The sequence below is a fragment of the Taurulus bubalis genome, assembly GCF_910589615.1.
Source record: "Taurulus bubalis genome assembly, chromosome: 4".
Classification (NCBI taxonomy): Eukaryota; Metazoa; Chordata; class Actinopteri; order Perciformes; family Cottidae; genus Taurulus; species Taurulus bubalis.
The window spans coordinates 22,752,430-22,769,300 of record NC_136592.1 but is presented as its reverse complement, the minus strand read 5'-3'; the positions used below and the strand labels follow the sequence as shown (position 1 = coordinate 22,769,300).

At 43.0% G+C, this 16,871-nt stretch overlaps 1 protein-coding gene across 1 annotated transcript; it reads right to left on the bottom strand.

Moving 5' to 3' along the window:
• Nucleotides 1–11,640: 11,640 nt before the first annotated feature.
• On the bottom strand, nt 11,641–15,055 carry irx3a (iroquois homeobox 3a). The gene is made up of 3 exons (XM_079216720.1): nt 14,756–15,055; nt 13,076–14,117; nt 11,641–12,466 (listed from the first exon to the last, which is right to left on the bottom strand). The coding sequence occupies exons 1-3, from the start codon at nt 14,972–14,974 to the stop codon at nt 12,396–12,398; spliced, it is 1,332 nt and encodes a 443-aa protein (XP_079072846.1). The 5' UTR covers nt 14,975–15,055; the 3' UTR covers nt 11,641–12,395.
• Between the last annotated feature and the right edge of the window lie 1,816 nt (nt 15,056–16,871).

Below are 16,871 nucleotides of genomic sequence, written 5' to 3'. Positions count from 1 at the left end.
TTGTAGCTCTGCATGGAGTCATCTCATTTCAGATTATAGCCCTGTGTAAACTGTGCTGCTTCGTGTCTGTAAGGGTAATATTGTCTAACAGTGTTGTGTCCCAGTCATCTGGATGTGCTTTGCAGTCCTCAACAGAGCACACTCCGTATCTACATCTCAACCCACAAACTCACGATCATGTGGTATATCTACTTTTCCTAATGACAAGAACAGCTTAGTGGGCCATTGTTTGCAGAGATGTAATTTGAAGTTCCCTATATATTGCAACCTATTGACAGCACAGGTGGAAGGTACATCTATGGAAATCTCTGTCATAACTTAGATTCCTCAGCTGTCTTTCAACCTGTAATTAAAATAGGTGCTAAGAGCCGGGACACTGTGTATTATTAGGATAACAATAACTAGAACACTGCTGTACACCACAGCTAACAAGCACACACCCATGCAAATATGTATGTGGTAGGACAAACTGCCATGTTGTATGCTTCTTGCTTGCAGCATGAATGAGTTAGTGGTGAGGGAGGAGCATCTGAGAACCTCTGAGTTCCCTTTTTCACATACAGTACTCCAAACTGTTTCCACTTGTGTACAGGTGGAGTGGAAACAGGTGGACATGTGACTGATAGGTCTTGTCCCATTTTTTTGTATTTGTCAGGAAGCAACCTCCGGGTCCGAGAAGTGAAGCCAAAGCGGAAGTGCCTTGAACTTACATTCTTTCTGGCCAGCATGGGGCAAGTCCTCTGGTTGTTAAATCAGAATCAGAATCAGAAACCGTTTATTGGCAGGAATGTTTGCACAGACGAGGAATTTAGTTGGGCGGAAGGAGCATACATTAGACATTAGACAAGACAAACAACAATCAACGACAGCAACAGTGCAAAAAAGTCTAAATAAGATAAGGATAAAGTACGTCTGATTATAGAGGTCTTTGCAAAAATGACCTTACTTCTCACATTTATTACCTCAGCAAACATTGTAAACATGAATTTATGGTCTTCTTCAATACAGCATATGTTAATTGAAATGATGGTTCCATTTAGAGGTAAAATTGACAATGAAGCAGGGCTTACTTTAGGGCGTGGCTACCTTGAATCTTAAATCTGCATTATGTTTTGATGCTTTTAATGGTTTTATGTGAAGCACTTTGAATCGCCTTGTTGTTGAAATGTGCTATACAAATAAACTTGCCTTGCCTTGCCTTGCCTTGTGATTGACAGGTTGCTACCATGTTGTTGTCCGCTCTGGGAGTTGTCCTTGTTTTTGTCTTCCAACGTTAACCCTTACACAGTGTGTTTTCAGTTCATGAAAGTTAATTGTAACTTTTAATTATTCATTTTGGTGTCTTCTTGTGACACAAAAAGCAGCACATCTAAGTGATGGTTGGTTATATGCCAGTGGCAGGTGAAGTAGAAACTATGATGTATTTTTTTAGGACCTGAAAGGTTACATTTTTGTGGGTACCTCGTGTGAACCTAAAACACATCTCCTCCTTTACACCTGAGGATGTTTCCCAGGGAAGCTCCACCCATTACCAGGTGTTGACGAGATACTATGTAAAAGCCTTTGTGACTCATATGTAATTGGCTGAAACAGTCGTGTTATATATTAGTTGGCAATAGGGAGGTGCAACAAGTATTGTGAACATGTCATACATCTTTTCTTTGACAATGGCAGATACATCTCAATTACATTTATAGGTCACACCAACCCTCATGAAGATTTCATTTAAAGGTCATAACTAATGTTGGGTTACAGTGTTGACTCTTCACTATGCCTTCTTTGTTATGTTTTTACTTACTTATGTAGCTTTTAAAAAAACGGTACACCATTGCATGAACAAGCACATACATAGGGCACAATGTGATTAGTTGAAGACTCAATTGTGCTCCCAATTTTCCAGATTTCCTTCCAGCTAAGTGTTGGTGCTCAACGGTAAATTGTGTTCAGCTGGTCATTACAGCTAGATCAGGGAGTATACATTCTTTGTGTGAGATATGAAGGCACTGTATGCCTAGTTTCTCCTTGTGTATGGATCTTTCGGTACAGGTTTTCTCCTTGTACATTGTACCTGACAGTTAAAGTGACTTAGAGTAGGGACAGAAAGAATAGCTGCTATATCAGGAGGAGCTGTGGAAGCATGGAGTTGAGCCCTGCGGGCCCCGGAGCAGAGGGGCTGGACGGGGATTAGTGTGACTGCTGAGGAACACCTGTCTGTCACTGACGGATCCCCTCCTGCCAAGCCCCAGATGGATCTTAGGAGCGGTGGGCCCCATCATAACTTACTCCTTCCTCTTCCCCATTAACGCTAATGTTTTTTTTTTTTTTGCTGTCTTAACCCTCTTCCCCCCGTATTCCCTTACCCTGCATGTCTGGCATTCTGTAGGGGGGCTGGGTGGTGCTGGAGAAGGAGGGCGGAGAAGGCGAATAAGGGGCTGGGACAGTTTAGTTGGATGGCCAGCTGTGTGCCAGCTGTGTGCCAGCGGAACGCTGAGTGGCGTGGAGAAAGGCCTATTATCTCCCACATGCACACACTCTCTCTTTCGCCTTTCACACCCCAAACCATGGCCCTGCGAAATCAGCCAGACAGATTCTGCTGAAACCATCACTCCTCCTTATACATGCATGTGGTCTCCTCCTGCACACACCCACTCACATACACACACACTTATTCTAAGTGCTGTGCAGGGAGTTATTTTCCCTTCTCTGCCCCTGTCTTTGCACACACACACACACACACACACACACACACACACACACACACACACACACACACACGCGCACAAAGTAGCTTCCATGCCATCCTCTATGTGTCACTGACTCTGACACACGGGACTAAACAAGTCATTAGAGCATGGGTCGAATCATCCATACACACAGTCTTATCTGTCTGCTTTCAGTCAGCCGGCCTATTGCACAGCGGCTGGACGCCTCTCACTGCTGGTTGGGTATGAGCAATTAGCAAGAAAGACCTTTTTAGCTCTGCCAGCTGATTTGTGGCCAGTTTCTGCATATGCCTCTAATTCACTTTGACATTTCATCTCCTCACTTGTCACAGTCTTTATTGTGTATTACCACAATATAAACAATAATGATGAAGTAATAATCAAATCGGAGGCAATATAATCATTTTGTTTTCCCATGCACCAATGTCCACTAGTTGAACCTGTGGGAGACAGCTGATAAGTGAGCGTTCTTGTGTGGAGTGGAGGTCTCTGGAGAGCCGACCGAGGCAGCCGGGGGGAGTCTTCCCGAGTCCGCCCGGGGGAAATGGATGACAGTTACACTACCCTCCGGCCAATTAACTGTCATTCTAGCTGTTGGTTTAACTTGCTGACCTTACCTCTTCTCTGCTGTTTGTCTTATCATTTCCGGCAAAGAGGACCTCATCTGTGTATGTAAAGTGGACAGGTGACCTTCAGGGAAGGGGAACAAAGGTCACAGTTCATCCGCAGTATATTTCTTTTGTGCGACAGCAAATATACCGAGGAGTCTTCTGGGAATTCGGGGCCGTAGGAGGAGCAAAGTCCTGTGGGATTGAAAGAGACCTATCTGTTATTACTTCCAATTACTCCCCAATCTCCCGCTCTATCTACCTGTAAAATGACATTAGACATGCCTGTTCTCATGGTCTTTTACCGATTAAGGCTGTGCTTCTCTGTGATGAGGCCCATGGGAGTTCGGGATCCACACTCCTTCCCCTTACAGTCATCAGCTAACTGAGGGTATTCACAGACCCGAGAAAGAAAAAGTAGATTTTTCAAGAATTGTATGGGTTTTGTCTTTGAGAGGATGCAGGGAGTTAATAGGAAGAATCTGAACGTGGCTGCCCTGCGTTGGCGTGATGTCTGAATAGGGGTACAGTTCCAGTGAGTGCTGCTGTCTTAGCATGACAACAGGAGGGGGCGGGCTGTACTGGCCCTTCTGACATGGTGCCCACCCCTCTCTGTTTGTGAGAGCGCCACTTCATTGTGCCCAGTCGTTACTAAGGGATGAAACCTAGAGAGCCTACACAGCTGGAGATGGCAGGGAGCATTCATACTGAATACTTGACTTGTTCAGGCACTTTCACTGCCCTGTGTCTCACAAGAACCCACTTCCTACTTCCCGTCCTGTCTCTGACAAGAGACGGGTAGACAGTGTTACTTTACATTGACTAGATTAAGAGGGGGCCTTGTAATTGATAATTACAAACTCAAAATACCAAGAACTATTCCCTCCTTACCACATGTCAGTGACTTTTTACTTCTATCCCAGTAAAAAAAAGACTTTCTTTAAGTGTGTTGTGTATTTTAAATGTCCAACATATTGTTTGGTGTCCACAGCATGTTTTCACGATCCCTTTACACTCTTATGTGACGTCCCGTCGTCTTGTAAAAGTGTGACTTGTCTGCAGTTACATCAGGGCATAATATTGCACATTTATTCTACTTAGCAATTTGAGTGACTCTGGTTGTGACAAACTGTCATCTTTAATTTTTCTCTGTGATGTCTTAAGGCATCTTGTCTTGACTAGATGAGGGAGATTTCCCAGGAGTAGATGAGAGAGAGTTGGAACAGAACAGAATTTGGCTCTACAATCCTCCTTCAGCATGCATTTAGTTTCTGTATTATAGACAAGGCACCAATCTATCCTCATGCCACTACTGAATCACTCTGTCGCCCACCCTTTCATTCTCTAATAAACACTAACAAAACAGATGCATGGATGAATGCACACACACGCACACACACACACACACACACACACACACACACACACACACACACACACACACACACACACACACACACACTGGTGGTATAGCTCTCACCATCTCTCATTTGCATGGCAATGCCATTATCTGGCTGTGAGGTGTCACACTGGAGTGGCTGACAATGTGCCTGACAACAAGTTTATCTAAGCATAAAGAAAAGTTGAGAAGAATAGAGTACATTCTCTGCCTCCTCTTTTCCTCTGGCTTTAGCATATACATGTATACTTTTAAACTCCCTGTGGAGTACGAGGAAGCCTGTCACCCAGCCTCATCTCAGCGTGATAGACTGGCTAAAGCCATTATACCCCCAGAACATGGAGTCAACACTTTGTATTGACATATATTAAATGTTTTAGCACTATGCCTTTCTTCATTTGTGTTCAGTTTCTCGAACATGTTCCTCCGCTTTAATATACAACTTGTTTATTTTTCATTATACTTACTGTAAATTACTGTGCTACAGCAACCTTGGCCAGGTCTTCTTTGGAAACAGGATCTGAGCTCTCACTGGACTAACTTAGTTAAATCAAAATAAAAAAATAAAAAGACTAGCTGCTTGTCAGTATTCATTAATAGTGGCGGATATTGGATTCTACGCAGACACATTACTGCAGACTTTCAGGCATGGAAGATTGTGGAGACTATTGGTTGAACTGAGGAGAATCAATAGCAGGGTTTACAACTTAGACACTGGTAGGCATCATCATTACACAGCGAAGCCCTCTCACCTGCTGTTATCGACCTCCCTCTCAGGTTTACAGCAGCAGTGAGCAACACTTGGCTTGTCTCGTGATGTCATATATGGTTGTGTGTGCAAGTCTGGTTTGTTGCAGGAAAGCAAACAGGACCTGTCTGGGTCGTGCAGTCATTCGCCGGGACGTGAATAGCCCTATCTGTGGTATCTGTGTTTGAATAAATCACTTGTGGTGGTGTATTGCAAAATACAGCATGATGATAAGTTGGAGCTGCTGTGCCCAGTGCTTTGAAGTCTCTGTTGTTCCTGTGCTGTGCTGATAAACAGGCTCAGCTCTGGGTGGTTAAACAATTTCCTGTACATGGTTTACCCCCTGCCTAACACCACGCTAGCTCTCAAGAACAATGATTAGCCAGCGAGCTGTTTGGATACGCATCTACCCCATAGAAGCCTTGCCTTACAAACACACATGCACACAGGAAAGTGTACATATTGCATATGTTTGTATATATGACATGCATTCATTTTTGAATGTATTATTCAAAACAACTTCAAATTTGTACAAAACAAGGAGGTCAAGGGTCATAGTACCCCTTGACTTTAGAATGATTATGTAAGATGGAGAAATGGGCAAAATAGATATTTTTTCATTCTCTTTGAACATCAAAAATGCCATCAAGTAGAGAGACGCATGCTTTTAGAAGTATATTGTCACATGCACTGCTCTACCACAATATAGGCATCAGGTGCCGAGTTATACAGTCATTACTTAGTTTCTGATCTGAGGTCTATTAAAGATATTTCATGAACACTGAGCCAATTTTATTTAGCTGTAAACTCTGAGTTGGAATCCAAATCAATCCTGCCTCTCACATTACCCCGGAGAGACTTTTTAAAGATTTTCATATTGGCAGTGTGCAGGCACCAAAGTGAAAACAGTATATAAAAGGAACCTCATATCTGTGTGTGGCACTGATAAGGGGGTGATGTATATTGCCAGTTGGAGGTTGGGAAAATGAATTTAAACTAAAGGAGCTATGGATCAGAGAGAGGGACAGAGCCAGTGATCATCGTTAGACTTCCTGCGCACCCCCCACCCCCACAACGCCTTCCTTTACATTACCATTATTAAAAAGGAGAGGACTCTCTTAATAAAGTCTATTAATCACACCGGGGGAGTCGGTTCATCGGTTCACCCTCTTGTGAGGGTCTCTAATCAATCAAACCCGCTGGTAATGTATTCATGGGAGATGTAAGAAAGGACTTGTTTGACAGTGTTCCAAGGAGGAAGAATTTATTAAGTTCCCTTCACCAGTCAGCCAATACTGAGGAGTCATGAATACACCCCCACCCTACCCAACCCTTGTCCTCTCCGGCCTGGTACTGTGAATAAAAGGGCCTTCATAATGTATGAAGTCTGTACAAATATTGGAAACGTCCAAAATATGTCTTCTCATTAACAGTGATGAGTGAACGCCGGAGTATTGGCATTTGTCAGATACGCTCGGAGTGTAAAGGCACTGTTGTACAAGGCCTCTGCTGTGTCGGGTGATGTAGAGACATCACTCTCCTGCGATCCTCTCAAAAGCCGGAGAAAATGTGTCTTATTAGTTCACACGAGGTGGCGAAATTCTGTGCTACACCGCTGACTAATGTACAAAGCTGAGAAGGCGCAGGGCTGATGGTTTGCTGGGTCTCTGTTAGTGACGTGTGAGTGCAGAGGGTGCGGAGAGGCGACATCAGGCTGGTAAAAGTGTGCAGCTGTTGGAAGCAGTTATGAGGCCAGGCGTTTTTTTTATAAACCTACCCCTGTGCTCATCTCCTCGGTAAATGCTTTACAGACAGATTGACATCGTAAAGAGATGAGGGAATGCAGCTTTTCACCAGAAACACGTGAAAAATGTTCTTATATTTCTTTATGTAAAAAAATAAAAAATGTTCCCATCATTTTTTTTTAACACTTATTTTAAAAGCATATTCACAAACGTCACCACGGACTACAATATTGTGTGAGTTAGAGCAGAAAAGTCAAGAGCATACACATACTGGAGCTGAAACATGCTTTATAGAGGAGGGTGCATAAAAAGCCCTTATTGCCTTTGCTTTGTCCTGAGGAAGAGCTGAAAGACGGCTATGCTTCGCTTCAAAGCTGCATTTCCATAATTGCCCTGTAACTCTGGCCTGTCTGAAGGATCTGAAGGGGGCTGAAAAAAGCACAATCTTTCAGCTGGGTGAACGGCAAAAGCCCCAATGCCTCTCCTTCTGGCCTGTCGGCCTGTCGCCTCCTTCCCCACTTGTTGCCTTTCGGATTCAGTGAAAGAATTCCTCTCTCTCTCTAACCTCCATCAACAAAAGGCATGAAATCAGTGCCCTCCCTCTCTCCCGCTTCGGCCCCAGAGAATGTCACTCCTTCTGGGCCTTTTGTCCTTTGCTCAGCCCAGGGAAACACAACAACCCCTCTCTCCCTGGCTATTCTTTAACGTGTTGCCGCTGCACTTTCACTTACATTCTCAATAATGAATGTGCCATAAAACATGCAGGAGACACAGAAGTCGCATATCTTCGGCAGCGGTAAAATTGAGCTTTCCTCCTCCTCTTCTTTCAGCTCTGGAGTGTGACCGCTGTAACAAGTTGCCGTGGAGTGTGGCGGCCCTGTAAGCCATGTGTATAAAGGTATGTGGTGTGTGGGACATGTGTTCCGGAGAGCAGATCCCTGCTCCTCCTGTGGTCAGCTAACACACAGGCCGAGTGCTCGCAAAAGGGCAACCCCTCTCTTGGCCCGGGCAAGCGCTGGGTGGGGGCGCAGTCGACAGTGGCTCATAAAAGGATTAGTCCACCGCACAAAGACAGTGGGCCGCTTCTAAGCCTGACTAGGTCCACAAAGGAGGTGACATTTGTCTGTCTCGGTGGCAGGAGGGGGTGTGGCAGAACGGGCCTGCCTGGGGGTAGGAGGAGGAGGAGGAGGAGAAGGAGGAGGAGGAGGAGGAGGAGGAGGAGGAGGAGGAGGAGGAGGAGGAGGAGGAGGAGGATGCACTGGTGGTGGGGCTACAATGACAGAAGGGGTGGATGGGGTGAAAACACAAGACTGACCCCCTTCATTTGCAGCAGCCTCCTCTTTCACAGGGCACCTCTGGCCCTCTCCAATGGGCTGCTCTAGTGTTTATTTACTCCATGGCTTCTCCCCATTCACACATGAACCTCTGATGGCTCCATTGGCCAGACCCTTTCAGCCGCCTCGCACTGCCGTCCACCGTCTCCCAGATCAATGAACACTTCGAAAGACAGATTAGATTTCCTTTTAATGATTCCATCTTTCTCAGATTTTTCCCCTTCTAAATGGCCGTTTAACAGTGCATTGCTTTCCCCCACCTCCGCCCCCGCCCCATGTAGCTGCATGTAGTCCTGTCTCAGACTACTGAGGGCGGAAGGGAGCAGCAGTCAACAGCATTCATGGCGAAACATAATGTGATGAGAAATAAAGTGTAATTCATTTCAACTTGCAACTTTCCCAGTCTTCATATTTGCAGAATCATCTATTAATTTATAAATAATCACAAGACGCTCCATAATATCTCATTTTGATTTTTTTTGTAGCGATTAAGCCTCTAGCTCCTAATATGTTTAATTCCATCTTAACTTCTTTAATGTCTTACCATCTCATATGGAATGGATTACCCTGTGCTTTTGAGGCAGTTAAGCACAAGTGTGCCCAGCAGACTCTGAGCATTTAAAGCATGGACCTCAGAAAATAAGAAGAGGAGTCAATGTTGATTATTGCTCATTAGCCAGGAGAACATCCACTTAACGTGCGAGGAAACGAGTGACACACCATGCCCCACTGGAAATGGTCCGTGTGCAGCTCAGAGCAAAATGTTAGCTAATGCATTCCATTTGCTCTTTGTAACCGGGAGCAGGTTGGACACGTATGGCGACATAAGCAGCCATGATTACTTTGTTTCTGCCGAGGCATTTTAATCCCTAATTTCATGCACTGATCAGAGGAGAGGCCCTGAGCTCTAGACACGATCACTGGCCCTTCAGTAGTATTTCAATTGAATCCTCATGATCAAGAGGTGGCTTGTTCTGGGCCCCTCAGGAGCAAACGTCCTGTGAACAGTGAGGGAATAAGCGTCGTTATGTATAAGGTGCAGTTTGCTCACATGCAGCTACAGCCCACCTTATATTTATAAAATAGTTTAAGATGACATCAATCTTTAGCATTGATTTATTACACACATTCATTGTGCAAAACAACTTCCTTGAACGAAAGGAAATGGACAAGAATGTGAAGAAAAGAAGAATAAAAAACACTATTACAATCAATCATCTGATGCCACTTATTAATATGCATCGCGCGGTTAGATCGGGCTCTTAAGGAAGATAATTGATTAGACAGGAAGGCAACATGGTGAGCGGACTCGTTCCCTCGGCTGAGTTGGATTTGTTTAACGCGTGTAAACCAGAGAGGATGCGGCTCGAGCCCTTCTCATCTGCCTTTGCTGAATTAAAAGAGCCCGTCCTCTTGAACATCTGAGTCTCGTCGAGGAATGTGAGACAGGCTGTTGTCTCTGTCTATTTTTTCATGTTTAAAAAATATATAAAAGCAATCATAAAACTAAGTCCTTTAAAACAATCTGAAATTAATAAATAATGAAAATATCATCGAAAGGGGTGCTTTTCGTTTTAAGTAGGATACATTCAAAATCGAATTTTTTCTCCCAAAATACATCTTTGGACGTTTTAAACATTTATATATTAATGTTTTACTATTAAATAAGTTGGATAAAACACACATTTGCAAAACACGTCAATGTCTCATCTGAGGCTGGAGAAAGTTTTTATCATATCGGCAAAATGTGAATATTATAAATATTGACGGCATTTTTTTTCTGTTTTCTTTTCTCCCTTCCTCTGTTATCTTTATTTTTTTTAAACCTTTTATCTCATTATACCGCAGGAATGAAGGGAAACGATTGAAGGCGCCTTCAAGGATAATTGAGAAGTCCTGTAATTCTCAAGTTAAGCATGGCAGCCATAAAAGCTTGTTCAATACTCCAGCTATTGGCGAGTGTAAAAAAAAAAAAAGAAGCTACATTTGATCTACTTGTTATATTTTACAGGTTTTACTTTATTGTACTTTTTGGTACATATTTGCATAATATTTATGCATAATTGTGGACCATTGTTGATGTGACGCAAACTAAAAACGCCTCTTTGTTTTTTGAAAAGATATGTTTGATCATTTGGGCGAAAATTATTAATTTGTACTTTAAAACACATGTATATATGCTTTCTTTTTGACGCATCAAAACAAGTGATTCGTTGTGACATATGCACTGCGTTTGGACGTCATCAAATATCAAACATAGGTTCGAAAACACGTTAAAAAAAGGTTTAATCTTGTGACAGATTAATATGAGCAAAATGCACTATCGAATTTGTTATCGCACCTGATAGATAAATTAGAAATGGTCCAAAATAAATTGAGACTACGAGCTCAATCTGTGAGTGTGTGTGTGTGTGTGTGTGTGCGCACCAGAACAGGGCCGACTGCATGTGACTGTAGAGGGAGCTCCAACACTAAGTTTACATAAACTTCCTCTGATAAGGGCTCGCACATGCAAATGATCACATCCCGGGCAAACGCAATAAATGATATTATTATTAGTTCTACAGCGACCATATATTACAATTATACCAAAGAGCAGCGTTAGCTGAGGAACATTTTATGAAATATGCGAAGAGCGAAGGCATTACAAATTGAGCATGAAGAAATCTGGGAGTTGCAACGCGAAGCCAAAATCCTTTCTGAGGATCAGCTGAACCGCTTTTACCAAATAGAAACCACTTATTCATTACCTAAAGACCCTTTATAAACCATACAATTTCAGACGAAAATTAATGAAAGAATTATTCATTTTACGTCTCTATATGGATAATCCCACAACATTAATATCCAAATATATGCCGCAACACTGGCTAATTAGCCTTAAGTCCCTCCACTACAAAAGTGTGATAAATCCCTCTCGAATATTTACTTATCACTGCCACGGCGGATGAAGTCTGTGCCTCAGGCTGTCCACTAACACACACACACAAACCAAAGCAATGCAATTCAAGCTGCAGTGCACAATAACAGCCACCATCAAAAGCAGCTGTCAAAATACCTCGGCCAAAAACCAGCAATTTCTTAAAGTTGCAGCAGTTCATTTATTAGCCAAAATATAGACTTTCTTGTACAATTTGGTTCACAAGTATGTACATATTCTTAACTTTATATACAAAACATTTGAACATTAAATCCTCACAGAACTTACAAAAAGAAAACAAAACTCACAGACTACAGGTTCATACATTATTACATTAGCAGTTTTACACAGGACATGCTTACAATGTAAGTATACAGAGATGTATTATTCTTATTTTACATTCCATATTCAAATAAAATAAAAATAAAAGAATAAAGAGGATTGGTGTGAGGTTATGGAGAGGAGAGAGCCGAAAGAACCACCGCTGCTAGTTGGTTCTGAGACCTGCAATACACTGGGTAACAGAAACAAAATTGTAGTGATCTAAAAAGAAATCATACTAATAATAGCTTTGGGAAAAGCAACACACACAAAAAAGATATAAAAGTGACAATTGCCTTTCAAAAACGAGCCTGTAGTGAATTTGCATTGAGGTCATTTGCATGACCAAACAAGTAAGTGTAACATAGGCCTGGACGAAAAAACACATGCGCACACACACACACACACACGCACGCACACACACACACACACACACACACACACACACACACACACACACACACACACACAGGGATAAAAAAAAGAAGAAAAATCTTCGAATAAAAGCTAATTTGGGTAAATATTGCGTTTTAAAAAAGAAAATGTGATATGGCATCAGAAACAAAAAATCCCAAATGTCATCAATTGACAGCCTCGCTATCTTTGAACTGGGTGGAAAGCTGTTTTTAACAACTTTTTTTTCTTTGCATCCAAGGCACTAGATCTCTTTGAAATTGTGGCAATGAAAATTAAAATGCATTCATTGAACTGCCTCTTCTCAGAGCCCATCCCGGGTTTCAGTGAATTTAGTGTTGAAAACTAGTTAGCTTAATAGGATGAGGGGCTTCTGTAAACCATTGAATAAAAGCACATGGGCCTCAATACCACATGGATGTAGCAATACCAAATAAAGGAGGAAACGGACACCAATATTAAGAACACTTTTCACCCAATTCAACGTTTGACTTTTTTTTGTCTTAAATGCTTTTTGATGAGGTCTTTTTTTTATAATTCTCTCGGACATTTGTCAAAGCAGTTACACACACACACACACACACACACACACACACACACACACACACACACACACACACACACACACACACACACACATGCACGCACGCATGCACACATCACACACACTGCATTCTGTAAGATACTATATTGTAACACTGTTCATCTGTGTGGCCTAGAGAAAGAGAGAAACAAAAATCCATGAAGAGGCAAAGAAGGCAAAAGGAGGTCTAAAATAATAGAAATGAATGGCGGGCAACGGGCTAGTGTCTTTGTTTTTGTAGTTATTCATACATGCGCGTCTCAGTGTCGGGGACATGTACCTGTGACTGAAGTCTCTGAACTATGACTCTTGTCCTCCGTGTGCCTGCTGCTGTAGAGGGCCAGGCCCGTGGCAGTGGCCTGGTTTGCGAGTCCCAGATAATGATTTGAGTTCAGTAAAGCCAGCTGATGCGCCGAGAAGGCTCGGTTCGTCCAGTTCTGGATTTTACCAACGGGACAAGAAGAGATGAGTCTATGTGGGGCGATTATGGTCTGGGCGGCGGGCCCCGCGGAGTTGCTGCCGTTCATGTGTGGCGATTTGCGCGGATTGTCAGGGGCCGTGGCTGTCTCTGCCAAAGACCAGATCTTTGGCTTCTGGGCCGGGGCAGGGTGGTTCTCTGAGGGCGGCGAGCTAACGGATACCGGGTTTAGTTTGAGCGGCTCCCCGTTGGCCTGGGACGCTTTGGTGTCCAACGAGGAGTGGTGGAGGTGGTGGTGGTGGCTGTGGAAGTGCTCTCCTCCCCTCTCCACGTCTTTGCCCTCTTTCCCCACAGCCTTTAGAAACCTCGGGTCGGGCCCTTGTAAATCCTCATAGCCGTCCGAAATCTCAGAGTCACTCCTCCCGTCTAGTTTATTATCTGAATGCAGGTCGTCCTGGTCGTCCAAGTCGTCCTTGTTCTCAATATTCTCCGTGTCGATGTTCTCCAAGTCGATCTCCTCCTCGTCCTCCCTCTTGTCCCCCTCCTCCCCCTCGTGATCGCTGCCGTAAACATTTCCCTCTTCGTCGGTGCGGTTCCGAGGGGCCCAGGTCATCTTGTTCTCCTTCTTTAGCCTCCTCCGGGCGTTGGCGAACCAGGTGGACACCTGGGTGAGGGTCATCTTGGTGATGATGGCCAGCATGATCTTCTCGCCCTTGGTCGGGTAGGGGTTCTTGCGGTGCTCGCTGAGCCAGGCCTTCAGGGTGCTGGTGCTCTCCCTGGTGGCGTTTTTGGGTCTGGATGGGTCACCGAACTGGTATTGGCCATATGGATAAAACGCAGGGTGATGGTGGGCGAAGCCTGGGTGCTGGACACCGGGGCTGTCTTTGAGTTCATACTGAGCACCCTGCAAGGACAAAGAATCACAGAGTCAGAGGGATTTCGTAGACTTAAAATATTAATGCCAACGGATACTTTGTCTGGAACAATTCTTCACGATAAATGCAATCAAGCCACGCAGTATGACATGGGGATTTACAGGAATAAAACAACAAGGAGGCTATTATAAGTGTAAACAAACAAACACTCAAAACAAAAAAAGTATTTTTGTTGAACTCAAAATGTTGTGTGTACCACAACCGAATAAAAACAAAGAATTATTTTAAATGTACTTTATATTTATAGCAAAACCCTTACGCGGAGAAGACTTTTCTTTTATGCTCTTATTCCTCACACATATCGCCTTTGTAAACCTTCACAGCACGTTGCAGCATTGTATTCCCTCTTTTGCTATCACTTTCAGGAAACGATCTAACAATAAGCCCGAAGCACAGTTTGTTAATGTGTCACTTTTTAACCACTTTTAAGCACATTTCGCACAGCATTCAGCCACAGAGCAGCTCCGACCACGACGCTCCAAAAGTTTACGCTCCAAAAGTGCCAATAAATCTCTCCTGAAGACTCTGCTTATTTCTTTTCATTTCAAGTGTGAGGTAAAAAAAAAAAAAAGTTATGGATGACTTAAGAAAGAGCAGAGTGACTCACCAATTGATTGAAAATGGATATATCGTTCGAGTAGGGCAGAAACGCTCCATAGCCCTGCGCTGCTGCGCCGAAAGGAGATCCATACATAGAGGAGAGGACGCTGGAGAGCGCGCCGGACGGACTGAGCTCTGTCCCGGCGCGGGCATTGCTGGCGATCCCCTGGCGCTCCGGCGGGTATATCGGTCGGATGTACTGATATCCCAGCTGAGGGAACGACATGGCGGCAGGAAAAGGGGGAAAAGTCTGCTGCAATCACACAAAGCAAGGGAATTGCCTCGATATCCACTTTTACAGTGTGAGCATGTGAGCAACAAAAGGTGCAAGCAAGGGAAGTCTATATTTCCTCGGTAACAGCCAGTGTAAACGATCCGGTTGCGTCCCTTATTTCTTCCTCTTCTTCTTCTTTCCACCCTCACTTCCCTATTGATCTGGATGGACTAAGGTCAGGTCCTTACAGATTGCTTTAGATTATTGGGACTCCCTTGCTCAGATTGACATTTCTAGTCGTTTAGAAGCCCCTCCTATTTCTCAAATCTCACCCCTCTCATGCACACCGCTCACCAAACAGCCTCCCTCTCTCTCTCTCTCTCTCTCTATCTCTCTCTCTCTCTCTCTCTCTCCCTCCCTCGCTCTCTTTTCTCGGATAAGTGCACTGACGTCGCGAGCTCTTATTTGAATGGGGTTTTCGAATCTCATTTTATGGCTCGCCAATCTATTTAATTTGTTATTTGTTCGCGTCCGTCCTACCGCATTGTTTGTGTTAATTCTCCATTTCGCACATTTGCACAACAGTAAGCATTTTTATGAACTTTTTTGTTGTCTTTTTTATTCTTTTTTTTTAACACAAAAAAGCTAAGACACTTTGATACTTAGAGGCTCGGTTAAGAGGACACCGGTTTATTAAAAAAGATGGGATATTAATGGGAAAGTGTTTGCACTCATATTTTTGAATCGACATTCTTCTATATTAAACCAACATATCAGTGGACAGTGTCAAACACACTTAAATCACACAAACATAAATATGAAAATAATGAATGTGTTTGTAACTGCAGACGGTGGTCATGCCTTGCAGTGAACCCGGATCACAGGCTACACACACCTTTTTATTTATCGCTATGTCACTGGGTGCAAGCTGTGTTTTCTTACACTGGTTTGGAGGTGTTATGGACTCTCGGTGGCAGGCGAATCGGAGTCAATTCAGTCTTTAATTTGAGACATCAAACGGGACGCATGTAGCCACTTGACATCAAAGAGAGAGCTGATGATAGGCACATTACACTGTTAATGAAGACTAAGTGTAAAGTAGCAACAATGACAAGTAATAAACACGTTAGTGGATTGGGCTGGAAGATGTGTATTCTAAGGAAACAACACTCTGACTTCAGGTAGAAAAAGTAAAATAAGGACTATATATATATACACATTTATAGCCTTTATTTTATAATCAATTTGTTTTTGATTAACAACCACATAACAATAATAATGCAAAACAAATAGTTAAGTAGTAATAATATTAATAATTATAACAATGGTGATACGGATCGCTTGAAGAAAAGCTTAAATCAACAAATAATGTAGTTATTCTAAATACTATGCTCTTAATCCACTACAAAACAAAACGATCATCCGGACAGAAGGCACCTTAAGAAATCCACTTCATAATTGTGATGCAACCTGATGTTTCTTGTAAATAATACGGATTAAAACAAAACAAGGGAGTCGAAATTGAAATTCCAGGAATCAATACATAAAAGTGTGTACGGGACAACCGTAATCGCATTTCAACCAATTTTGTACCAGCATCTGTTTTGTTAATCGTTTGCAAAACAACTGCAGAGGTTGAATTATTATTTCACGCACTTTATTTTGAATATAAGCCTTAATGTATTATTGACAGCGAGATGAAATCTCATCAATCTCAGTGTAGTTTTGATAATGCGATCGCGGTTTCCAAGAATTCTGAACTTGTATAAACCTTTAATCTGCTTTGGAAGCAGATAGTTATCATTGTCTGGGAGGGATAATAGCAGCTATAATTTCTCATATAGAGCTACCCATAAGGATACGCCTTGTTTCTGTAAAACTCTGTCCTGAATCTGTGTGTGTTCCCCGC

Coding starts and splice junctions, on each gene's coding strand:
- irx3a (XM_079216720.1), bottom strand. CDS start 14,974: ATGTCGTTCCCTCAGCTGGGATATCAGTACATCCGACCGATATACCCG. Junction 14,118..14,755: donor TATCCATTTTCAATCAATTG/GTGAGTCACTCT, acceptor TTGTCCTTGCAG/GGTGCTCAGTATGAACTCAA. Junction 12,467..13,075: donor TTCAGAGACTTCAGTCACAG/GTACATGTCCCC, acceptor CCACAATTTCAA/AGAGATCTAGTGCCTTGGAT.